At 39.6% G+C, this 27,472-nt stretch overlaps 1 protein-coding gene across 11 annotated transcripts in view; it reads right to left on the reverse strand.

Annotated features, from left to right (window-relative positions):
• The window catches only part of RPS6KC1 (ribosomal protein S6 kinase C1), a 91,867-nt gene that overhangs the window by 55,643 nt on the left and 8,752 nt on the right, over window positions 1–27,472 (reverse strand). For 7 of the 11 annotated variants that reach the window (XM_075707256.1, XM_075707259.1, XM_075707263.1 and 4 more), the window contains 5 exons: window positions 26,680–26,800; window positions 17,232–17,347; window positions 15,105–15,198; window positions 10,640–10,699; window positions 9,488–9,850 (listed from right to left, as the gene is read on the reverse strand). In XM_075707256.1, coding sequence (XP_075563371.1) covers window positions 9,488–9,850; window positions 10,640–10,699; window positions 15,105–15,198; window positions 17,232–17,347; window positions 26,680–26,800 — 754 coding nt within the window. The remainder of the gene's footprint in view (window positions 1–9,487; window positions 9,851–10,639; window positions 10,700–15,104; window positions 15,199–17,231; window positions 17,348–26,679; window positions 26,801–27,472) is intronic. The other 4 variants (XM_075707260.1, XM_075707264.1, XM_075707257.1 and 1 more) reach the window with 2 other exon arrangements.

Below are 27,472 nucleotides of genomic sequence, written 5' to 3' on the forward strand. Positions count from 1 at the left end.
AGATATTCCTTCCTTCCTTTACATCTCACCACCTCCAAATCATCCCCCACTGGGCATTACAGATTCTGCTCAGGAAGAGCCAATCTGTCAGGACAATATCGGCGTACCCCCTACCTAACTAGCTGCTTGACCAGGATGTGGATATTTCCACAGAAAAGGTAAGGCTAAAAAGTTAGCATTACCTGTCCCAATCCTCTGTAACCTCCATATTCCAAATCTTCCTGCTTTTCTCTCGGAGTTACTAAAAATATATATGGGCTGCCTTTATTTAAGAAGATATCAGAAGAGATTTGCTCCAGGAAGGAATGTCCTCTTGCAGAACAGGCTACAAGGAACTTGTGGGAGACTGCCTGTTGTGCTAACCCCAAACTCCATGTTCTTAACAATTTAAACAGTAAAACTTTCTCTAAATACTGAAATCTTCAATGAAACATTTATAATTGCCAAATCTAACAGCTATAATACCATTTTTTATTTTTAAAAGTTTCTTTATCTTCTTCACAGTCTTCCTGCACATATCACCCAGCTGGATTGCTGAATTTTTCAAAGAATTGCTCTCTATAAAAATGCAAGGGAGTAAGCCTTAAAAGATTTATTTCTTCTCACAATGAAAAGAGGTTTAGCAGCACCTTCCTTATTAGTGGGTAGCCCAGCTGTTATTTTTGCCTAATTGGTTCAAGAGGACCTCTGTTCTTCTTAGGGCAAACACTTCTTACATCATGTGAAGCAGACTCCTTTGTCCATATTAGCCAAACAAAAGCTCAGGCACACCGTAAGTGACAATGAGACTCATAATCCAGAACAGGTTTGTGACCACTTTGGACACAGTTTTATAACCCCAAAATTTATTTCAGGAAGGGGAAGAGCTGCTGATTTTGGAACGAGTCTCCACCAACTTTCACAGGAGAGTGGGTAACCTTTAATTTTCAAACAATTACTTAAATGAAATGTGGCAGGTGCTGGGGTAGATGGACACTTCAGCATCAAGGAAAGATGCTATAGATTTTAGCAGCAGGTGGCAGTTTGGAATTGTGAAATAAGCCCGCTAGCTCATCATCTCTAGTATGCTATATATTATATTAATGATGAGTTCCTTTGAGGTGGTGGCCAAATTCTGCAGCTGAAAAAAGCCTGTAAATATTAAAAAATAAGACCAAGGTTAAGCCCATTATGGTAAAACAGTTTAAAGTGATCTTTTTTCCTCTTTTTTTTTTTTAACATTTTGAGAGTGTCAAAATTTATTAAGATGCACCACATTTATCAGAACCATTCTTTGTTGCTTTTTGAAGATTCAGGACAGTACTGTACTCTAGCAACCAAGAAGAAAAGCCACTTAAAAAGTTAAACCTCTCATGCTGAAGCACAAATGCGTGACAGTGAGTGAACACCTAAGAATTCTTCTTCCAGCTTTCCAGTGTGCTCATCACTATTACGTCTATATTTTATATATCAGCTTGATTCCAAGTTGCTCAAGACACTTACAGATCTACAATTCCTGTGAAGTTACCAATTCTGCATCCTGTAGAAAATGTAAGGTTACATACCAGTGGTGTAAATGTCTAGATAAACACCTCTCTGAAAAAAAAAAAAATGTTGGCATATGTGCCAAAGTTAAGACTACATAGAAGAATGGTGTGGGTGAAACGTGTTTGAATGACCAGTAAAGCAGGATTCAGTAATGCTCAACATAGTAAGAAACATAACTTTCCAGAAACACTAATCAACAAACATCTGTTTATAGATAAACCCTTGTGTTAAATCCACGAGGTGGTGGTAGCTTTTCATGTGCATGTGTGATTATCTGGAAAAAAATAAAATGAATGGTCACACAGCACACACCATTTCAGGGAGGAAAAGTTTAACTTCCCATCCATCTGCTAAAACTTGTAGTCTTCAACTGCAAGGTATTTCACCAAAGTAAGACTTCACAATGTGAGAAATATTCTTGAACACTTTCCTGTAAAACTACGTAAGAATAAGGAAAAAATCCCCTGTGAGCATTGCAAGACAGAAGGACAAGCAGTGGCATTCTAGCACAGATGAGGAAACAAAATGATGACAGCAGCAGCAGGTCCTCCAACACAAGCACCACAGGAACGGGAGGAGAGCACTGACAGTCAGAACAAGGAAAGAAGTTACACAGTCCACCATGCAGAAGAGAGGAAGAGATTTTCCAAGTTCTCTGCACTCTTCCTTCTTAACTAAAAGGACAAGTCCAAATTAGAATTAGCAACCACAAACATTCCTTGTTTCAGAGCAGAGGGAACCCAGGGACACAGACACCTACCCCTTCAAGTAAGAACAAGTTACTGCAGTTTGAAGCATAAAGTATTGCAGAAAGAAAAAAAGAAAGATGAAAAAACAATTATGAGATTCATCAATCCTGACAGTCTAACAGTACTCATATCTGTGTATGAAATAATTCATATGTACGTTTATATAGTACTATGGGAAATGGTATCTTTCCATGAGCAATCACTAGAATCTCTAAAACAGAAGAGCCATCGGCAGGCCCTGTAGAGGTCAAACCTACTCCAGTCCTTCTATGCAGCTCTGAAGCTAGAGAGGCTATTTTAAGATACTAGAAGGGAAAAGAGAGAAAGAGGAGGATGCAAAAAGAGAGAAGGTGTATAGGCAAGAACTGGGGCGGGGGGGGCGGGAATCAGTGGGGGGTGTGCAATTCTTCTATTCCAGCTAGTAATTTGCCTCAATTCACCTACACTGCCCGAGGCATTTAATTCTGCAGCTTTCTCACCTAAGGACAGAAGCGGCACTGTAACCTAGATCAGTCTGTTCTGTCTACACTGTATGCTGGAAGAAGTGTGGCAACCCTACTAGGTCCTCTGATGGGAGGCAGAAACCCCACATAGCAACAGTCAAAAAAAAGATTAATGCACTTAGCTGCAGCTAAGTGCTGGCTAACAACAGCTGAGATAAACGGCTGTGCAGGCAGGAAGAGATGTCTGTCAAAGAGGCTGGGCACAAGCAGCAACCTGGCAAAGGGCTGCTATGAGGACAGACTCAGAAATCCTGGAAAGGTTAGATTAACACCAAGCCAATGCAGCTAGCTGTGTCCCCCAGAAGAGGGAAGAAAGAACAGATTTTTAAGGCCCACCTCATCACATATTTATTTGTTCTTTAACAGCCACATGCTAAGCAACCACATTCAGAGTCATCTCTGCATCATGCCCTACATGTTGGCTTACAGGTATTGCTACAATTCACCTTTACATGTATTGTAAGGCTCTAAGCTGTGCAGCAGGTGCTAAACCTCAGACCTTTATCAGCCTCTTGGTGCAGAGAAGTCTTGCAGTTTAAGTGGAACTTTGCCTTGAGTATTGCTTTACATAGCTGAATCTGGCTGTATTTATACATTAACCAACATCACCATACTTACTGGCAGATGCTGTATGTTACGATGAAGTGTCTAAACCCAGTACTTTTGTATATGGAATGACATCACTCAGGGTGATCCATCCAGCATCTACTGCACCGTGATGGATCCCATAGCACTACTCTGCTCCGAAGCTCTGTATGGTCTGCAATGGGCTTGAAAGCTAATACATTTCCGTTATGAACAGCTCGTAGCCCATATTAGCATGGGCTTCATCATCACTGGCAGCACAGTGGGATTAGATTACTTTTTTTTTTAAGCAAACCACAGCATTTCCAACATCCCTTCTTAATCTAGCTGCTTGTCAATGGACAAGTCCTCTCACAAACATCTAACCTTCTGAAACAGCAGCTATGATTTCAAGGTTGTATGAAGCACTAGGAGAGAGGGAGCACTTTGTATGGTTGCTTAGAAAGCCAAACCCAAACAGTCCTACAGCATCCTCACAGTCCAATAGCAGGAAACAGACATTTTCCACCTCCTTTGGAAGGAACTGGGGCAGGAAGCTTTTGTCTTGACTGGTTCCAGCCTCAGTGGAAGCATAAAGCTACAACAGCAAATAAGGTGAGTGATGATACACCATAGAAGCACAGAGGTCTGAGATCAGGCAGGGGAGAATTACAATTCCGTCAGTCACCCTGTCATTAACCTTTCCCTGTGGGGCCCAGCACAACTGTAAGGTTTCCCTGCCGACATCAGCTCACACCCCAATGCATCTTCTCAGAAAACAGGTCTGTTGTTTCCTCAAAGATGTTGCTCCAATCAGCCACAGCTGCTGGGTAGCTCCGAAACTGCCTAAGAGATTGTTACTCTCAATGAGAAACACTACTCAGAGGACTTAACAAGTAAAAGGAATTTAAAATAGCTACTGTGTTGTAACAGAAATTGTCTTCATAAGTGCCATTCAACAAACAAGCAAAGGTACTTTTCATTCTGGAAGCCAGAAATGCACTCGTGGAACAGCCATGGTTCCTCTTCCCCTTTTCATAAAGCACTGTCTTCTTGGCATTCTGTCAAGCATGCTCCTGTTTGCATCCCTGGCTCCATCACAAGTTCAAATCATAGCCCATCATAATCCCAGTAATTAGACACAAGTTGGTTTGTTTTCAGTATATCCAAAAATATCATCTAGTTGTCCAAAGTATTCCCAGCATTTCATTGTATATGCATTTCTGGGTTAAAAGTCAAAGTCATTTTAGCAAGGTTCCAGTAATTTGTGTAATTTTTGTTCCAGCTCTGTTTACTGGATAAACATTAAAATAGCACAGAGTAGTGCAAAACTGACATTCGTAGCCCGCTTTCAAAGACACCAGCAGCTTATCTAGAAGTTGTAGATACCTAATGCAAAACACAGATACCTAGAAAACAGCTTGTGGCTGCTAAGCTGGCTTAAGAGGCACCACATACTTCATGCAACAAGGTCCATGCTACCTAGCTGAACCAGCCCCCTAAAACAAATAAATATTCATTGTGTCCAGCCACAGCTGCTACACACGTGAAAACAAACACCCCAAATCTCTGACAGAATAAATGGATCACCTCCCTTCAGATGTTAATGTGTAACGTGGAGCCTTGTATGTAACAGACCAGCAATCACCACATTTGCTTTCTAAGCCACATAGAACAGATCCTGTACTTTTCTACACAAATTAGAAGGACCATATTGTGATGTGCTCTTGCTTCATCACATGCCTGAAGTTACTGAAACCCAGCAATAAGCAATAGTGTTAACTCTGTTTATCACGCAGCTCAGACTGCCCAGATCCATAATGGATATAACGTGAGAACAGCTGGAGTTGGAAAAGGAGGAGCCATTTATACAGACAAGACTCCCTCCTTTATTACAAAAAACTCTTTCCACAATTTTAGCCTCCTGATCTATTTTTTCCTAACATAAACTATGTCCTACACCAAAGCCAGGGAAAGCACTACTTCGCATAAAACACAGTTAACTTCCAGCCTAGAAGTTGGTGGCTTGCTATCGATTAGTACATTTTTTCCATCACTGGGCCTGAAGCAATGCGTTGACCTCAAAGTGCTCTGACATGCTAACAAAACAAAGGAACAGCTATAATTGTGAGCCAAAGTTTCTATCAATTAATACCCTTATCTTCTAGTATGCTTAAAAACGCAGAAGACTAGAATTCCAGAAGGTTTCAGCTTTTGGAGAATTGTTTAACCATCCTATACAACCCTTACAGACCTGCTTTCCAAAAGTTCCAAAATCCTGTACGCAACAATACCCAGAAAATGCAAGAGGGGTAGCAGAATCAATACGTATTCAGAGGAAAAAAGGAAATGATGGCAGCCATTCCTCTCATCACATGCAAGGGAGCTCTGGTATAAATGAAGTGGGGAGGTACAAGAGGTACGGGTAGTTCAACAGCTCTGCTGCCAGTCCAAAAAGGTGTTCTCCTCCTTCCCGCTGACAAACGTGTTTAATATTAAATGCGTGTATGGAGCAGAACTAGGCCCAGAATGTATAAAGAGCAGATGCCCAGAGACCAAAGTATACACCAGTTTCTCAGAGCACAGACGGCATTCGTTCCCCAAGTGACACGCAGATCAGGCCTTTTGGCAGGACTGTGAATAGGACATTAAAAGATTAGTACTAAAACTCTGCAAGAGACTAGCAGAGGAAAATACATAGGCACCTTGCACGGTATAATTAACACCACTATACTTGTGCAAGCACGCACACACAGCTGAAAATGAAGCGAAGATGTACATTTCTCTGGTGTAAGCATATGCAACACCTGCCTCATCTAGCATTAGTGCCATCAGCTCAGAGAGCTGGAAAGTCGTCAGGAAAGTAACAGACTCAAGTGTGCTCCGACTGCCTTTACGGAAGCCAGCTACTTCAAACTAAATAACACAAGTCTATACACTTGCAGTAATAAACTTACTTATACACAATTTTGACAAGGCAGCCTTAAGAAGTAAGTAGATCTTCTTGTACCGAGCCTAAAGGAGTGGCTGGCAACAGAGACATCCTTATCCTTCAGATACATCTAACCAACTTACAGAGGCACTACGTTGCTGAGGTAATTCTGAGAGAAGTTTCAAGCACAGAGGATGGATGATGTTTCTTTTTTCTCCCAATACACTGGTTACATTTTCTGCTTGCAATTCTTAGGTGTCAATTTCTATTTCCTTGGTGCCACCACGTGGCAAAAATATGTATTACCATTTAACCTGCAAAAGCCACTTCCAGTCCACTCTAAAGAGAGGCCACACATTCCGCAATGGCTGTACACTGAAAGGCAATGTCACTTTTGTACATGTGTGTAAGCATATATGAATGCTGTGCTTCACTTTCAGATATTACAAAGGCTAATTTACACAAAATAGTCTAAAAATAATCAATGGCAGAAGTTCACAGGCATTTTGCAACAATTGCACCATCCTTATCTTTGAAAGGAACGTGTTATTATCCATGTGAAATACATAACCAGAGGTGTTTAAATAGCTGAAGTGATTAAGATTGGGTTTTTTGATTGCAACATACAGTGAATATTCACATATCAACACTAAACATATCACCCTCAAAGCAGCTAGTAGCTTTTTAATAAAGCATGATATAGATGGTTATTAATGTTTTTTTATTGGGTTTGTTTGTTTTGTTTTTACTGTGCTCATAGATACTGAGGAGGCATATATTTTTAAGAAGGCGTTTGAATCAGGTGTATTGTTATAGAGAAGGACATCAGTGTCTCCTTGTCAGCTTGCAGAAGGTCCAAAGAGAAAGGACACAAGATCAACTGGATCTAGCCAATCTAGTGTAAGTGCCTAGCAGAGGACAAACATTCATTTCCTTTCCACCTCCACAGCCATGCAGGGTAACACAGAGAAAGGAGAAAGAAGAGCTGACTGCTGAGAACTAGCTGTGTACATTTATGTTCCCAAGGGATAAGATGCCTTATGTTCCCAAGGGATAAGCTAAAAAAGCAAGTCACTCCTGTTATTCCCTTCCCTGTGCTTTACAGATGCAATGTCAGGGACTGCACAGAAAAAGTTGCAGGTGCTGACTACACATCTCTTCATCCATCAGGAACACCTCTACCCCCCACACACACAGAGGTACCACCACTATAAATTTATTAATAACCTCCACTGTACTACAGTGGCATCAGGAAAACATGGCAGAACATCACACTTGGTTCTAGGACCACTTGAATTTTTTCCTAGCCTGAAAAGCGTGGATACCAGTGGGCGAAAGAAAAGGATTAGCAGTCATCTGAGGTAGCTGGAAGAGTAGCTAGTCAACAGCAAAGAAGAAAGAGTCCTTAGAGGAAATGTTAGCAAATGTAAGTAAAAAGCTCAACCCACTCTAGTTTAACAAGTTATTACACATAAGTTGAGCAAGTCACCTACAACACATGCGAGAATGGCCTTTCAAAACTTCAAGGTAAACATATTACCATAACGATTACCATGGATTCAAAGCCAACATGTTTGATCACTGCCACAAGTCAAGTACGCATGCATAGTTACCGCAGCTCAACTGATGTGCGATAGCCTGACTTATGTTCATGCCCTAACAGTTTGCAACTGTTTAATAAAGAAAGCTTTTTGAAGCTGAAACTTGAACTGTCAGTTTGAAACTGCATCATGGCAGCTTTGTATCATGGCAAGAAGACAGAAGTGCTTATGATGAAACAGGATATTCTTCAGAAGACCATAACTGAATGGCACACAGGTCTATGAAGAAGTGTATTAGTAAAGAAAGAATAGCTGGGGTCTCCAAAACAAGGATTGCCAGCACATTCAATATCAAGAATAAAAAAACATTTTGATAACATGGGCAAGGAAAGATATGATGCTATTGAAAAGCCGCAACAAACAGCAAAGCAGTAACCCTACTGACATCACTGGGACTTGAAAAGAAAGAGGTAGATTCACTTTTGCCAAAAAAAGACACTTTAAGCAAAGGCTATGCACATATCTTGGCCCACACCTCTAGTTTTCATCAGTAACCTACCCATTATTTTTTGCCAGGCCCCGTTAAAGCAGCTCAGCAGGTAACTTTCATTCCTAGAACTGTTCAGAGGGTCTGGACCACTGCTGTGCATCCTACTGAGATGCAGCAAAGGCTTTTGCTTGTATGTGCTTTGGTACATTAGCATTTAAGTTCAGCTCTGGAGCAGCATAATGCATCTGTGCTGTATAACGTCAAACAAAGCCACAATTCTAATCTTACTCATTTGACCTGTGTGGGACAGAATCACAATACACAGACTCTGAATTCACTCCAGGAAAGAACAAATTTTCCTGTGCTTTATAGTTTTAAGCTGTTGTTGGACAAAATGCAAATATATGAGGTTATCACTCTAGATTCTCAAGAACTAGAGATGGAAGGGGAAAAAATTGTTCCCTGACTGACGAGCTGCAAGGAGACTCTACAGAAATTCTCATATAGTTGCATCTGGTCACTTAACAACAGCTTTTGCAGACATCTAGTGGCACACCAAAGTCTTTTTTTTTGGGGGGGGGAACAAGCAAACAAAAAAACCAAACAAAACAAAACAAAAAACCTGTTCTCCTCCAGCAGTGCAGGCATGTAAGTTTGTACGAATCCTTCAGCTAAAAAAGGACAACAGTTTAGCGGAAGAAGCAAGAGGCTGTGAGCCAAGAATAGTTCTAATCCTGTTGTGACTGGGAAGTTAACCTGAGTCTGCCTCTCCCCATGCGTAAAATGGGGATAATTAATCCTCACTTAACCATGTAAATTAAATAATGTTTCAACAGTGCTGCAAGTGCCACATATTAATTAATCCCTAGGTAATAAAAAGGAAAGAGACAAAAGTGGAGCACTTTGCTACTTACCTGCAAGTCGGAGGTTGTGCTGCAATTTTAGAAGAGGAGATACTTGGCACTTGGAAGATGAGACCCTAAATTATCATTCAGTCTTAGAGAGAAAGATTTCTCTCTCTCATATGCACAGCAGCTATCATGCACATGAAAGCCAGACACACATCATTCTGCACTTCATACCACCTGTTTGCAACACAGTAAGCTGATGTTAACTAAGGAAATGCCATAAACAAATACCTATAACCAAAGGTAAGGCAAACACCGTGGGAAGATCCATACCTTGAACACCTTCCAGAAGCAGATCAACCCCCTTTCTATAAAAGCTGAAGGCAGTTTCATAATCTTCTTCCTCCTCCTTCTTCAAGGCCAGTTTTATCAACTCGCCTGCTTTCTCCAAGTAATCTTGTTTGCCAGGCTTGGGTTTTAAGCCTCCAGTAAACAGACTATGGCTTTCCCTCTCTCCTTCAGGTTTGCTCCACTCCTGCTCAGGTGCCACTGTGCTTTGTACTGGGGGTTCAGAAGTAAGGGAAAGGCCAACAGCTCTACTGGGAGAACTTTGGTTGGATGCCATTCCATCATCTAACTCGGCAAGAGAGTCTACATCAACTGTCAGAGAGATCAGGTCACTGTCACTGGAGAAGCCTGAAAGCACAGTCAGAAAGACATTCATTACTCTAGATTTCTCACATACCTTAGGAACCCCCAAAATACTTTACCCCATTCACAGATTTTAGCTTTCTTCTCACTTATACAGCTTCCTGACACTTTGTGCACAGAAATTCCCTGCACATAAAGCTGTCTTAGAAATACATTTTTTTAAAACTAGCTACAAACTCCACAGAGCAACTCATCTTCATTTTAATACTGGGAATGAAGAGACCAACATCTAACACCCAACTGAAACTTTCAAAGCCTGTAAATCATTGGGCTTCAGGAAAATTACTCTGTGTGAGCGCTGTTGGAAAAGTCAGTCAGCAGGAGTCAGATTACTGTTGCAAGAAATCCCAACATATTGTTTTAAATCAGTAAGATGAAGCATCCCCAAAAAATTAGGAGTTTGAATTAACACAGTTACTGTCAGCTTATACATCATGCAGCACTAACTCACATCTACCATGTATACTCTTCTTTCATTGCTAACACATGGTAAAATGAATTAGCTTACAACTCTCACTGAAATTTGAGCTAACAGATTTTATTTTACATTTGCCATAAGCTAAAAGCATATATACTTACTGCAAGATGACCTTCAGTAACTAAACCACAGCAACTTAGCAGGGTTATTTGGAAATAAATGTCAACAAAGATATTTTACACATACAACATTTCATTCTGTAAGGATTATCATCCACAAAAAGTGTTCACTCATAATTATGACTTTCTAACAATTTAAATTCCACAAATGTAATGGAAACAACTTCTAGATCTCACCTCCACATTCTGATTGGCTTGTAAGTGTCACATCATCAAGCCCACTTAAATCCTTTCGAACTGAAAAGGACAAGAACGACAAAAATGTTTCTGACATCCTTTTGTACAACAGATTAGATGTTCACTTGCCATCAAAATGAAAGGGCATGACCCTACTACAGGTAAAAGTACATAATACGAAACTGTTCTTTGACCAGCTATCAGAGATACCCATTTGGCAATACACCATTAAAATTGTGACCATGGTATTAGATTTGCTGTTTCTCATTGCCTCTGAGGTTAAAAAACAAAACACAGGTGCTTGCTTAGGGGGGGCTAATTCAAACCTCAGCACTACAACTCACTTAATTTCAATAGCAGCAGCACTTTAATCCCTCTCTCTTACTGCTCTGCTGACTTACAGCTAAGGAGACTTAAAACAGGAGAGCCTTCAAAGCTGGGACCTACACACCAAGAAGAAAAGAAAAAAAAAGCCAGCTTTGAGTCTCAAAAATGTAATTCCAGAATAGTACCCTGCATGAGACATATGGAGCGAGCCACGAATTTGGCAGTGCCACCTGGATATCAAGTAGCAGTTTGTTTTATCACCTTGGCACATGTACCCACTGAGGCAATAAAACAGGCAACAAGGTCAAGACATTTAGCTGTTTGAACACACAGAGAAAGTAAATTCTAAGCTAAAACCTGATGTCTGTTTTCTTTTGTATTATCAGAGTCAGGAGTTTATCCACATTATCAGGTAAAGTGTGCTGACTTACCTGCAAACAGTGTGTGACGGTAGCAAGGAGCTGACTCAAAGGCAACTAACTCAAACTTTCTTTTCAATTTTGCAACTCTAGAGTTAGAGGAAGTTTACAATTTATGGAAAAGGAATAAGAAGGCACTGTAGAAATACTGCTTTTCTAAAAGCTAGCAGTTCCTTTAATGTGAATTAAAGAAAAAAGGCAGGAAGGAGAACAGATTACCAGCCACTCTCTTTGTCTGAAAAAGCAAGGGACAGTGATAGTAACACAAGACCACTTGAGAGGAGGGGACAGGGTGCACAGAAGACAATACTCCTGATCTTTTCGGAGGAGGGACATAAAACAAAGTGTCCATACAGAGAAGAAAGCTGCCTGTGTAGCCCCAAGTCCTGCAAGAAAGAAGGCAACCTCACAACAGAACAGCTGGAGGAAGATAGAAGATTCATTAATTAGTGTATTAATAATGGGCCATTCACCTGCCCAATGTAGGGACAGCAATGTCAAATTTGGATGCAGGGGACTGAGAATTGATGAAACAACATTTAAAGGAGTCAAGTTATTTTGCTCAGTGAAGAGAAATGGCTAGCTAGGGAATGTATAGATGGAAGCAGAACTGACTGATGGACAAAGGGTGCAGATAATGAATGAAAAAGCTGGGGGGTTGTGGGAAGGGTGTGCTGGCCACCCACACTAGATGAATTAGAGCACATCCACACAGCAGATTTCAGACAGACCTAAGTTCCCCTCCCTAGAGTCCAAACAAAACCACGTTTGTTCTTCTCTTGCGGCCAACTTGACCAGAAGCCATATGAACACAGCTAGCATGGCACAGAGCCCGAGCTAATAAACTTTGCTTAAGGGCAGATTTAGAGCCCACTCTGGCACCACACAACCACAGTCATGGGGCTTCCAATCAGCCCAAGGGGTAGGAAGAGTCTGAACTGCATATGCCTGTTTCTGGGAAGGTAATGTGAACATGGTAAAACAGAAGGAGGGAGGGAAAAAAGAATGAAAAAAGATGAGCTTCCCAGTGAATTTCTGTAAAGAATTTGGCGATTGGTGTAGAAAGACTTTTGGAGAGTAAGTTGGACATATCAACATTATCCCATGTACCCAGAGAGGAAGACGGAGTGACTGTTTGTCAGGAATATGAGTATAATGATGCTGAAATGGAACATAAATTCCTGTACTTGTCTCTGCCTTGTGTAATTTTACCAGGTATATGAGGAGTAAATCCAGTTTCCAAAAATTGGCTGAAAGCCTGGGTAACCTGGCCTCTTGAAAAGCAGGTTCCTGTGAAAGCATGAACTGCCAAACTGCTTTTACAAGCAAGAAACTTATCACTTATTTTGGTACAAAAACATTTCTAATACCATCAGTTTGCATCTTCTACCAATAATGTGCACACCTGCTGCAGAGTGAACTTTGTCTGAAAAGAACAGATAAAAGTGAGAAAACACAACACGCCCTTATAAGCAAACAGAGGCACCTGCCAAGGAATGGGTTTGATACTTCTCAGTACAACAGCTTGAAGAAGCACTGCCCACGTGGAGGCCCTTGAATGTTCACAAAAACTAACACAGTGAACTAGTCACAGTTAACTACGATAATCAGGCTGGGAAAAATTAGATGCAGGCAGGACGCCCGGAGGAGAGGCAGGGAGTGGACTCAGAGCCGAGTATTGCCACTGCCATCTAGAGGCCTTAAAGAGAGATGTTTCCTTCTGTTCCTAGACTCCCCCCCAAAAGAAAAAAAAATTGGTCTCGAACATAAGAAAATACGAGCTGGAAGACACATAGGTTTTTAGAAAGAGATAACTCCACAAAAGTCACATTCAGCATCTGGAAATCCTGTGCTCATAGTTGTTGCAAGTATCCCCTAAAAGCACTCCAGCCAATTCAGAGGAAGGGTATCAAAGAATTTTTCTACTTTACGGAATTTTTTTTTTCTTTTCAATATTTTATCTCACATAAAGGAAGTATTTTTCTTCTTCTAAAAATGAGGCCCTTGTGAATAAAGAATAGAAACGTTCACATTAAGCATTTTTAGAAGCATTTTTTCTTTAGAAGGCACAGTGTAAATTGGGTGCATTGTCAAAATCTGGAATATTACATTTCACAGAAATAGTGCCCCTTTAAAACCAGTTACCTGTATTTATGATAACTACCCTCTGTAATTAAACAGCTCTCTACCTTCACAGAACTAAGTATTGTGGGTGCATTAGTTCATTAATATTGCAGAAGGTACTACAAAATAAATTGCAACATGCACTGCACATACAGAATGTATTATATAACTAAGTGCTTAGTTATTCACACTGAGAGATCACAGTGGCAAGTCTTACAACCTCAAGCAAGAAATAAACAAACCACTATTAGAAAACACAAGCAGTTCTTGTTATTCAATCAGAGTTTTAGCAAAGCAAGTTCTGCACCAGAGAGAGACGAGAAGAAATTAAGCAGTTAAGGAAAAAAAAAAAACCTCCAAAATAAGCTTTATAAGTGTTTGTATAATATTGCATATTTATACATCGGTGTAAAACAGTTCCAAAGGAAAATCTTAAGGGTTGGAAAAGAATGTCTTAGCAGTCACAAGGACCAAACATAACTCAGAAATACATAAATATCTAAAGGATTGCACGGTACTTGGCAGATGACTTAAGCAGAGATGCTTAAGCTGGCTCAGCCTCCAGAAGCAGGCAAGAAGCTGTAGCACAGTATTTATTTGGGCTGACTGACCCTATCTTACAGCTATGCTATTTAGTGCAAGTGAAGTGCCACAAATTACTCTATATCTGGTATCCACGCAAGCACGTGCATCTCTACAGTGTGCTAAAGAAATGCAATCTTTAGGAAAAAGGACACACCCTCCATTGGCATAGCACAACCAGAAAACATTAGCAAGCTAAGGGAGGGATTTCCAGTTTTCAGTTGAGCATAGCCCACACTGGCTCTAACGTGCAACATCTCAGACTTTCAAGAATAGGGAGTTCTTTTCAGGAAAAGAAAAAATGCTGGCAGTTTTTGCAAGAGATTGAAACAACTTGCTTATCTCCCCCAACCCTGCAGTAGGCTTTAACATTCCCCACTCCCACATGGTCAATCCAGAAGCCATACTTAAACTTTTAAAATATGATATTGACTCTCTTCTGGATTTTGCTAAGCACTAAAAGAATGGTGACACCCAGAGCATGAACAGCTGAATGAGAACCCTCTGAAATTAATGGGGCACTTCAAATCTTAGACATATTTTTCACGCTCCAGACAAATTCAAGCAGTCATCTTTGTACTTATTGATCAATCTCAAAATCGTTTGAAAGTTCTCGGCAAATTTTTACAGCCTGACACTTCGGTTAAGATTAGTTGTGAACACTACCACCCTGTTTGTCCAACCTTTTGGAAGCAGACAGGGTCATGTACATTTAAATCAGAGAGCACAGTTCAATTGGCACCAAAAGCTGTTCTTTTTGAGCGATAGAGCACTAGGACTTCTCAAATGCACTAGACAACTCCCAGAAAACTTCCTGTTAGAACAAACTTCCAGCAGTGCAGACAGAGCTCTGCTGAGCCCAACTTCTCTTTTCTTAATCCCAGCTCCAGCATTTCTGTCATACCAAGCAAACAGAAACCGGATGCCAATGCTCCTACAAATATGGCACTTGTCATTTACGTGCTGCTTCAAAACAGATCATGCTATAAGGTTACATGAGAAAGCAAGCAAACCTTCAGAGCTGCAGTCAGACAGGTTGTCCGTCAGAGAGTCAGACAGCGGCTCAACAGGACCAATCAGTTCAGACCCATCATGCACCTCTCCACCCTGAAAAGAAAGAGGGAAAGGAATTATTTAGATGCTGTGCTCTATGAAAAATCTCCTTATATAGTCATGATAGTCAAAATCAAATTTCCTAACCAGTGAATGCTCCATTACATTAGAGTTAATGCATTTAATTAATCTATATAAGCCTGCAAAATTAAACAAAGGCTTTTGGTTAGGCCATGGTTGGTTGCCACAGACTGTCTAGGTATCTAAACAGTTAGCCTACTGCAGCTTCAGAGTCCTGAACCATACAGGTTGCAGCAGGTCTGCCAGCAAAACCCAGAGTTTAACAGGGAGAGAACGGCGACTCTCCTGCTCTCATGGTATATACAGTCTGTGCCCTTCAGCGGTGTTCCCTAGCTCAGCAGGTCCCTCACACAGCTTTGTCCCTCAGACTAATGTCCCACCCATGACCCATTATCCTGAGTTCAGTCGTAGTCAAGACTGGACAAACAGGGAAGATAAGGCCAGGCCAGCATATAAGGAAGACACTACTCCCTCCCAAGCCTGGAAGGAACCAAAGGTAAATGAAGTAACAACAGGAACAATTAATTGCACTGGAAACCACCAAAATGCTTTGTGGTTTTTTAATTTCTGCTTTGCATCTCAGGTGCACGCTTTCCATGCAACTTTAATAGAAGCTGCATCATCTCCAAGGCAATGTTACAAATGGGCATTGCTAATCTGTCTTGAACTAGCCCAGCACATTTTCACAATAGCCAGCCCATTTTTCTGGAGTCTATAGTACATAGATACACACAGTACTCCCTTCAGTTGTTTCTAAGACTTCACTGTCTAAGTCTATCACTCCATGGCTATTTGCACAAAAATCTGAAAAGGAACAAAACCACCCATGACAAGAGCTAAAGGACACTGGCTGAGCTGATGACCAATCAAAACCTAAGACTTTCTTACAAGAAAACATGACACAACATCAGCTAACAAATGAGCCCAAATTATTACACTTGCGTAACTCCCCTTGTAGACGTATTTGCTCCTATAAAATGCCTTTCTAGTTTTATTCATTGTCTTACAAAGCCAGAAAAGGTCCACTGGAAGGCTAAAACTAATATTTTGTTAAGCAAAGGAGGGGAAAAGAGCTCTGAACAAATACCCAAAACCACAGAAATATTTCCAAAGAACTGAAAGAGTACAAATGCAAATAAACTGAAAAGTAAAATATTCTAACTCAGTCCGCCATTCATTGTTGCCACCAAAACTTAAAGAAAATTATTCTAAGTATTTTAAAGGGCTCTGTAATAACTGCGTCATGAAAACAAGTGAAGACTTTTAAGCTTCGCTGTAATTTCGCTTTTGCATACGTATCATTTAAATATACTTAACACGTCAATACACTTAAGTCCCATCTCAGCCAGATGAGCATTTCCTTAATTCCAGGGAGTTACTATCATGTTCACATGTAAATTTATGCTTATGTATTTGCAGAATGTTGGACTCAGCTACTGAAAATAAAGAGGTTTGAAGGAACTATTGAAAACAAACTTCTTCAGATGTAATAAAGAGGAAGTCCGCATCAACATATTTCCCTAAACTATGTTTTGGAGAGTGGTTGTCACAACACTGTACAAGCAGCACATTTGACTAGTTATACACCAGACTTGTGATCACAGACCTGAATCCATAACAGGCCATAAGAAAACAGTCTAGACAGTCTTCGTTCCTTTGGTTTGAAACTATAAACACTTACATAAAATATAGAAACAGTGACGATATTTTTATTGCTTCCCCACTGAACACCTGGATTTAATATGACGGGTTTTGCTTATCATTCAATAAACAAAAATTCCAAACCCCTTCACCTGAAGTTCTTCTAAAACTTTCCACCCTGTAGAGGTGTGGCATGGTGGTTTTTTAAAGCCACATTTCTAGAGCGAATGGAAAACTCCCAGTCACTTCACAAAGCATGTCAGATCAGCTCACTGTCACTCCACAGTTTATAATGTAAAGCAGAATCAGCACTATACTTTATTCATATCAGTAAGAAGCAAATACTTCTGCAAATACTAACAAACCTTAAAAAACTCTTCAAGCTGTTTGCTGTTATAGAGAGCAGGGATATTGGCAGAAAACTGCAACAGATCTTCAGCACACTGCCTTCTTTCTTCAATCACAGTTTCATCAAATCGCCCTGGAACAGACACATAGATTGACAGGTTTAGAAGTAACTACACATTTATTCTGCAATAATAACCACCACGGAAAAGAAACAAGACAAAAGCAACCTTATGGAGACAATGCCCTGAGTCTATGAAAGTCACTCCAATGCTTCAGGAGAACATAGCACATCTTCAAACTTCCTATTCTCAATTGTCCCTAGAGTCCCGTCTTCTGCAATCCACTCAGATGATGAAAGCTGGCAGCTACGACAAGAATCCTTCGCCCTCTCATCGTAAGAATATGTGAGGCAACACTCTTGATTAGCCAAGAGACACTAACGGATGTCCAGTGTTATCTAACAATAAATGATAACATGGCACAATTTGACAACATGCCAGTCAGTGTCAGCCTTGATTATGGCCCAAATCCTGTAAGGAGCTGAGCATTCTTCACATATTCTCAAGAACAATGCACAATGTGAGCGGCTAGTAAACGAAGTATTGCTAAAAGACCCCAAACAGATCATCAATTCCAAGGTGCCATTTATGGAGGAGACAGAGTGTAGGGGAGATGGTGAAGCCCCGCTACTGCGCACTGAAGCTTTCCTCTGAAGTAGCTCCATGCAGACAGGGTCTCATCTCCTCCTGAATTCAAGAGGTAAGCAGAGCTGGGAAGCAGCTCATTTACCAAAATGTATGATCCTTCTCTTTTCCCTGCCCAGCACCCAAGACATTCCAATTAGAACAAAAACACATTTAAAAAACAATCCCACAGTTCACCCGAGAGATTTGCTTCTCAGGAGGAAGAACCCTTGGATTGCTACCTTAAATTCACATTCTTCACAATTGCACACAACTTCTTTTAGCTTTTCATATCAACATCACTTTGTTGTTGGAATAGTTACAAGTTTACAAAAGGAAAAGAGCAGAGGTTAACAGTAATAATTGGAGGAGAATGGAACAGATATTGGAACAGCTATACAGAGGGAAAAAAAGGACTGGGAAGACAAGTTCAAGAAACAGTATTGCTATAACAGCATGACCAGAAAAATAAGAACCACCTGTGACAGCTCTGTGGCATTAACCTTTGAAGAGGACAAAAGAAACATTGAATACAGAAGCAAAATTCATTTATACTCAGAGCAAGCAAAAACATAATCCCAGAAAAAAGTATCAAAGCAGGATTCTTTCCAGAAATTCTTCAAGTAAATAGCTCCTGCCCATGTGGTACCAGAAAAAAGAAAATAAAACTAGAAAGACACACGCATACTCATAAGATCACAAACAAAGCTTTTGGGGGTTATTCTTCCATGAAAGGAAAGGAAAGACATCGTTGGGCTAATTTTCAGCTGGATCAGTTCCGTGACTTGTTCACCCTGCCCTTTCAGCTGCACAAACATTAGCAGCCATACAAAAGAGCAAGCAACAAGCAAGCGGAAAGAAGGCAAAGGCAATGCTACCACATCGAGTGGTAGGCTCTATTAAACTGTTCATCAAACTTCCTATGTCTTCAGAGCAACACTGTGGGTGCATTAGGGCTTTTGTTTCATTCCACGCAAAATAGGACATCATGAAAAAACCAACTTCCTTCAGTTAAGCACAGCAGCATGGGCCAGTTAAATGAATCTACAAAATAATATGAACACTGTTCTAATGAAACAAAGTCAATCGCAAAGAAGCAAGCCCCAAACAAGGCCAAGAAAGAGGTAACTTTTGCAAGCAAGTAATTCTACAAGACATTTTTTCTGATTTCCCAGGGATCTTTCTCTCCCTGATCTACTCTGTAATCAAATCAAATAAAAACTAGTTTTCCTCATCCACATCTTCTCAATACTTTCACTGGGCACCAGACGCATCAGGACCAGCACGGCCAGGCTGACCAGCATGCGCTCACCAATTGTCCAGGCAGCTGCAAACCTCACAGGTATGAGCTGAGCCTTCCTGGCCCGTGGCAGCACCACAGCACACGCTCTCTTCTTACTCGGCTGCCGTTTCACAGACTTCGCAGAAATATAATTACATGTGCAACTGCCTTCCCTCTCAAATTTAGCTGATATTAGCCACATCAGTAAGAGGTTTGACTTTCTGACAGCACAGTTACACAAGCCTTATTTTCTTAGGAAGCTTAGATTAAAAAAAAAAGTTAAAATACGTGTTTGAACAGAGCTGAGCCACTGAAACATTAGTCACTGTCACATTTTCCAGCTCATCAGCATCATGATACACTATCAGGATAACCACTTACAGAACTAGAGGACTTTGGAGGAAGGAAGAACATAATTCAGTACTGGTTTGTTCACAGACTATCTGGCATCTTGCTGGCAATTTCATTCGCAGCCAACCCTACCTAACTCCTTCCCCCTCTCCCTTTTTTCACACTTTCAAGAAATCTTGTATTGCTTAACACTTTCATTATCACCCGTCTCAATCAGATGTTCAAATGTGCTTAGATACCCAGCTGATTCTTCAAACACTTCTATGAGGAAGTCTTCCTGCATCTAAATCAATGTTATTTCCACTATTCTTTATATCTCTGACACATGGAAACTTCATTATAGGCATCATGCCTTTCCAGGGTTGTAGGAAGTGTCAACTACAATCTTAGCATATAACAAATGCATTAGCACAGTTCTGCTATTCCTCCAGCAATGATCCATTCAAAATTTCTTATATACTTGGAAACCAAATGTAAATTCCTGTAAAGACAATCCACAATTCATTTTCTGGAGCAGATCTGAACGACAAAACACCTACCAAGGTTTGTGTTCATGTTTCAATTAGTTTCTCACAAGACTTCCAACTGTACATGCCACCTAATTCTTAAATATGCTACTTCATTTGGTATTTTCAAATCAAAAAAATATCCTTATCTGAGCTTTATAATGTGAATCATCTTTCTGACTCACTGCTAGCAAGTTATCAATATCTGGGGGTTTTGGTTTCTTTTTGTTGGGAGGGAGAGCATTTTTTTACACTAGAGTACATTCTGCAGTTGTTCGATACAAGTAACGCTGAGTACAGATTTACCAGTATTTTGGTAAAATGCCAGGTATAGCCAACATATGGGAATACTTAAAAGAGTCCAACAAAAAAAGTAGTTTGAAAATACTGAAGAAATTATGTTGATGCATATTAGGGAAGGAGAGTAATCACTTCCCAGAAACAGCTATCATAATTGCTGCATAACAATTCAGAGAAGCTTTAACAGCTGGATCTGTTAGGACATTTTAGATTCCCATGCTTGAGGTCACTATGTTTTCTCCATAAGATGGGTGGAAAAGGTTCAAGTCAAGTGCAGAAAAAGTGAAATGATTTCTTTTTCCCATCCACAACAAGTTTCATGCTTTGATGTGAGCAGCTCTATTGTAACAGCATAAAAATACATGCACTTGCATGTTATAATTATCAAAAGCTGTGCTGTAAAACATGCAATGCAGTTTAGTTCTGCAGATGTGGCAAGCCTTTGGTTGCATGAAATATGGAAGCACAGAATGACCCATTTGTTTTTAAATACATCTCAGTTCTCCACACCATCTTCTGAAACTCTGAATGCTGAACTTGAGATTCTGAGATTCTCAGGTTTAATACTTCTACTACAAGTAAGTTCGACAGGCAGAACCACCAATGCTCATTTTGTAAAGCGTATTCTCCACAAAACAATATGTGTATGTTACTTAAAGCACTCGCATCCAAAAAAAAAAAAAAAAAACCACCCACCACACAACAAAAACCCACACAAGTTGCCAACAACTACTGGCATTGCTAATTAGTAACTAGTTTAAAAGCTGCAATAAGTGGAACATCACCACAGGGAAGAAACACTGCAGAAATGCTCCATTAAAGCAGCTTGAAAACAGAAGATCTTAATAGAGATGGACCTTGCAGCTCACCATTAACTGAATGAGCCTGAAAACCAGTTTGTCAAAAACTCAAAATCTACTGGAATTACATTTTCCCAATAGTACAAAAAATACTAGTACTGATCTGAAGATAAATGCTTTAAATTAAAATAAAACAAAGAGCAGCTATTATGTGTAGAAGTGAGATGGAAGGATACACAGTAAAACTTTATGCTTTAAATAGAAAAATAATTCTTAAATTTAAGAGAAGAATCAGATATTTCTGTTCCTTTCAGCTATGTACCCATCATTTAAAATTTGTTTTTACATTACCTCCTCTTTCCTGTATTATTCTGTGGCTCAGCTTCATTCAAATGTAGTGCGTTTTGGTTTGGTTTAATTTCAAAATGCTTTTTGTAAATAACTATATATAATATTTCTGTAGATTTCCTTTTCTTACAATGTACATTGCAGCCACTTTTGTTCACCAAATACAATAGAAGGATGTCTTTCAGAAGGGATTTCACTCAATTCTTTCCTTGCTTACAGAGCTAGTGTAAAAACAGCTAATTCGCATTTCTGGCAATTTAAAGTTATTTAAGATATTAGAAGCCCATGCTGTCCTCCACCCTGATTTTCTTGTCTTTTTACCCCTCTCTTTCCTCCCCTATGAATAGCTACCGTATCTTCTACCTGAAATTAAATTATCCTTTGCAAATATTAGCTTTTTAAATAACTTGTCCAGTGAGCACTCTACTCTGTAAATCAGATATAAAATCATCTCAGGATGAAACTAATACTACATTCTCTATTTAACCATTAGTGCACAATTTCTGACATAGCACCGAAACCTACCCCGCTTCCAACTTCATAAATAAGCAAAAATAAAAAGACATAAAAGTTGGATACAATTTAGCTGATGTGAAAGACTATTTAAACTAGGAATTTTAGCCAGCTCTGCACAGAGAACCATGAAATCTGCATCAGTTTCCTTGCCTCTCACTTAGCTGGTCCACACCACAAGAGGTTAAATCACAGGCTCCCCCAGAGCTGTAAGGGCAGTTTGGACTTGGTTTATAAGCTAACTTCAACTTGTTCAAAGCTGTTTATGTTAACATATTCTTTAAAGCATCTCAGTGCCATGCCCACATGCAGTAGTCATCAAGAATAAACACAGCAGCACTAAGTAGCAAAAAGTGCAAGTGTGTGGCAGTATTTGGTCCCGAAACATCAAACGGAAAATTTGTGCTTTCCAGGCTGAGGTTTTGCCTCCCAGGGAGTTTCATACAGTTTCTCCAGCACTCAAGGCAAAGGAGGGCAGCCAGCAAATACTGCTACAGTACCATAACCCCGGGCAGTATTATAGCACTGTCACATAAAGTGGTGGAAAAAAGGCTGACTAAACAACCTCAATTTTGGCACTTTCCAAACTGACAGGCTTGACTATCCCAGAGTAATAGTAAATGCCAAATAAACTCATGCCAAAAAGTATAATACACCAAAAGAGCACAATACAAAAAAAAAAAACCATACAAGAAAAGAAAAAAAACTAAAAATGCAGAAAAATACACAAAAAAATGGTAGCAAAAAAGCACAGAAAAAGCTTATGCTAAGTGCATGCAAAAATGCTAAAAATTTTTTTGCACATTTTCTATGTGTGGCATGTAGTCAACGCATGCCAAAATACACCAAAAGCATACTGGATGCTAAGACATGCTAAAACCATGACACAAGGAAAAAAGCATGTAAAAGCATGCAATAGATGTATGCCAAAAAACTCAAAAGAAACACTGGATGCAAAAACTTTAATGTACAACACACAGGAAAAACATGGAAATATATGCACTAGATGCATGCCCAACGCCACTAAAACTGCTAAATATGCTAGATACAAAAAACCTGCAAAAAAAAAACCCCAGACACTAGATGCATGCCAAAACACATCAAACACCGGCTGGATGCTAAAATGTGCACAACACATGGAAAAAACATGCATGATAAACATGGAAAATAGGCACAAGGCATGGAAAACATGCAAATACACAAAAAAGCATGCACTACACACATACCAAAAACACCAAACATGTTTTAGCATTTTTAGTGTTCAGCAAGAAATATGGAAAAAACAAAAAAGCATACAGTAGCAGGATGAAAAAAAAAAAAAAAAAAAACCCACCCCAAACCCATGCTAGATGCTAAAGACACTTAAAAGCACGTCACAGATGCACACCAAAAAAAATGCTCTGTGTTGTATGTTTAAAAACCCATCAAAACATCTTAGAAACACAGTGGCAATGGAAAACAGCACCGCAGCAACGCCTCAGAAACCAAACAAATGTTCAAAACAAGGTGCAAAAACCTTGACAAAAAATAGAGCACATGGGAGATGCATGCCAAAAAACGCCAAACACGCTGGACGCTCAAAACAGCACTGCAGCAATGCCAAACATGCTACAGCAATGCTTGAGGAACCAAAACCCACACTGAAAAAAACATGCAAATCCACACCAGAAACCTTGCCAAAAAAAAGGAGCGCATGGTAGATGTATTCAAAAAAATGCCAAACAGGCTGGACACTAAACACCACACAAGGTGCATACAAAAACCATAAACACAGGCTGGATGCTTAAAAACAAACAAACAAAAAAACCAAACACCACACTAAAACAACTTATAAACACCATGGAAAGGCCTTAATAACCCCAAAACACCTTAGACACTGAAAAGCCTGCCAAAAACCACATCAAAAAGAAGCACGTGGTAGACTCATGCCAAAAAAAAATGCCAAACATCGGAAGTTTAAAATCCCATTAAAATGCCCAATAATTGCATGCAGTAGATGCATGCCAAAAAAACACCAGATATACTGGACACACAATAAAACACTGAATAACTCTTAAAAACCTGCTGAAAATCATGCAGTATATGCACGCAAAAAAAAAAAACAAAAAACAAACCACTACCAAAGACATCCTGGACAGAAATAACACTGCAGCAATGCCTTAGGAACCAAAACCACACCTAAAAATGCCCAAATCCACACCAGAAACCTTGCCAAAAAAGAGAGCACATGGTAGATACATGCCAAAAAAACCACCAAACATGCTGGATGCTAACTACCATGCAAGGTGCATACAAAAACCCATAAACACAGGCTGGATACTTAAAAAAAAAAAAAAAAAAAAAAAGAAAACCACCCCCAAAAAAACCCAGCTTGTAAACTCCATGGAAATGCCTTAGTAACCCCCCAAAAAACCCTCACAAACCAAAAAAACCCCAAAAAACACCTTAGAAACCAAGCTTGCCAAAAACAACATCAAAAAAGAGTATGGGGTAGATTCATGCCAAAAACACACCAAACACGTTGGATGCTTAAAAATCCATTAAAATGCCCAATAATTGCATGTGGTAGATGCATGCAAAGAGACACCAAACACGTTGAACACTTTAAAAAAAAATAAAGCAGCGCACTAAAAAGCAGCACCAAACCCGTTCCGCACAGTTAGCAATGCCTTAGAAACACCTCAGAAACACTCACAAAGCACACAGTAGATGCATGCCAATAACAATGCCGAACGTTCCAGACATGTTAAAAAATGCTGAAAAATGTTTAAACACACACCAGAAATCATGCAGTAGATGCATGAAGAAAAGCTACACCTAAGAAATGCTGCACACCAAATAAAAAAGACCCAGCGTGCTGTGACAACGCCTTTAAGAACCAAAAACCACGCAAAAAAAAGCACAGAATTCACACCAGAAACCTTGCCAAAAAAGAGAGCACGTGGTAGATGTTTGCCAAAAAACGCCAAACGTGCTGGAGACTCAAAACCACTCAAGATATATACCAAAAAAACCCAACCCCCCCAAAAAAAACCCAAACCAAACACAGGCTGGATGCTTAAAAAGAAAAGAAAAAATCCCACACTAAAACAACTTGTAAACCCATGGAAATGCCTTAATAACTCCAAAAATGCCTTAGAAACTTAAATGCCCACCAAAAAACACACCAAAGAAGAGCACATGGTAGATGCACACCAAAAAGCACCAAACACATCCTGGACTGTCAGCATTGCCTTAGAAATGCCTTAGAAATACTCAAAATATAAGTGGTAGATACATGCCCAAAAAAGGCTAAACACGCTGGATGCTTAAAAACCCGCAGAAAATTTTGTGGTATATGGACGCAAAAAAAACACCAAAGAAATCCTGGACCCAAAAAAACACTGCAGCCACGCCTCAGGAACCAAAAATCACAACAAAAATATGCCCGAAATCCACATCAGAAACCTTGCCAAAAAATAAAAAAAAGGCATGTGGGAGATGCATGCCAAAAACCATCAAAGACCACGCTAGGTACATAGCAGAAAAAAGCACAAACACAGGCTGGATGCTTTAAAAAAAATAATATACTAGAACAATTCCTAAATGCCATGGAAATGCATTAGTAACCCAAAAGCACTTTCAAAACCAAAAAGCTCACCCAAAACCAAAAAAAAAACAAGAGTCCATGGTAGATGGACACCTAAAAAAAAAACGTTAAAATGCTTGGAAAAAAAAGCTCAAAAGCACATGGTAGATGCATACCAAAAAGCACCAAACCCATTCTGGACCTTAGAAGCACCTCAGAAACACTCACAAAGCACATGGTAGATACATGCCAAAAAGATGCCAAACATGCTGGACACGTTAAAAAATGCTGAAAAGCGCTTAAAAACCCACTGGATATTCTATGATATACGCATGCCAAAAAAACAGCAACAGTTTGTGTGAAACACAAAGAACACATGCTAAAAAAAAAAAACCAAAAAAAACCCCACCGCTAAAATAAACACAACACACTGCTAATAAACAGTGTGGCAGGTGGAGTTCTGTATGGAGTCATACCACTTCACTGGAAGTCCACATCCATGATGACACATACATCAGGATTAAGTTAAGACCTTTGACTTTTAAGAGCTAATTACTTTTTGCCATGTATTTCTCATGCAGAGTCACAATCCTCTTATAGGTTGTTTTGGAGAAATAGTTAACTGCTATATATAAAACCAATCTCAAAAGCCTAGCTAGATAAAATTGATAATTACAATCAAATTTCTAAAAATAGAAAATTCTTTTCTGCAACAACCACTTGATACTTTACTAAATCACTCATCACTAAAAATCACAGACAGCTCATATATGAAAATCTTTGTTCATTGTTCACGTGTTGTTCACAACGCTAATACAGACTTTACGCTCCTGAAAACAGGGAATGTATGTTGTAAGATACAGAACATATAAATCAATAAATATCTGAAGTAATATCTCTAACATGGAGCAAGGACATAACTACCCCTGTTAAAAAAATAAATAAAAGTATCAAGTTATGATAGCAGCACACCTACAAGTAAGACTCAACAAACCAAAAAGTTGACTAGTAAAAGCAGATGGAAAGAGAGCTCCACACAGCCACAAAAAGAGATGTATTTATAGATATTGAGTTATCAAAGAATTTCAGCAAGTCAGGAAGAAATTATGCTTACCAAATACTATGGCTTTGGCAAAAGGTGGAAAGAGTTCTGTATGTCTGCATAGGTTTTTATGAATTTGCCAGAGATCTTTGTGCAGTTTCTTAAAGTCACTGTATCTCTTCCAAACGACTATCTGAAGCAAAGAAAGGGGAGAGAAGTATTAGTGAGGTTCGTTGTTCACATTGCATCACACCACAAACACATTTTTTTAAGCAAATCAGACCACTACCTTCAGCAAATGTTTAACAAAAATATACAATCTGAACTGCCAACTGTAACAGCCATTAAAAAAAAAAAGTCATCTGTCCTCAACCCCCATTTTGACTAACAAGACTACAGCGCATAGAAAAAAATATAAGCTGCAAGAAGGAAACAGAGAGGGCAAAGGCAGCACTGTTTCAGTCACACTGCAATCCAGAGCTACACAGGGAACCAGTAAGAGAGGAAAAAATGCCGAATAGTAGTGTTGCACTATCCAACACTCAATGGCATGCTGTGCTTGGCGCAGCTGCAGGTATGGGGAAGAGAAACAACAGCAAAAGAGAAAATGAGGGAAGAGAAATCAATACAAGTAAGGGATTCTTAAGGACAGCACATTAAGCACCCCACCCAGGACACTACAAACCAGCTCATAATTTGTTTATTTAAAATGCTCATCAGGTGTAAATGCAAGCCCACATTTTAAACAGTTTATTACTAATAACCCTGATCAAAAATTGAATATGTTCCTTTTGTAATCTAGACAAAATCTCCAATTTCAGGAATGCAAAGAGAGCATTGGTTCATTACAACAGCTTTTCCTGAT

The sequence above is a fragment of the Pelecanus crispus genome, chromosome 3, assembly GCF_030463565.1.
Source record: "Pelecanus crispus isolate bPelCri1 chromosome 3, bPelCri1.pri, whole genome shotgun sequence".
Taxonomy (NCBI): Eukaryota; Metazoa; Chordata; class Aves; order Pelecaniformes; family Pelecanidae; genus Pelecanus; species Pelecanus crispus.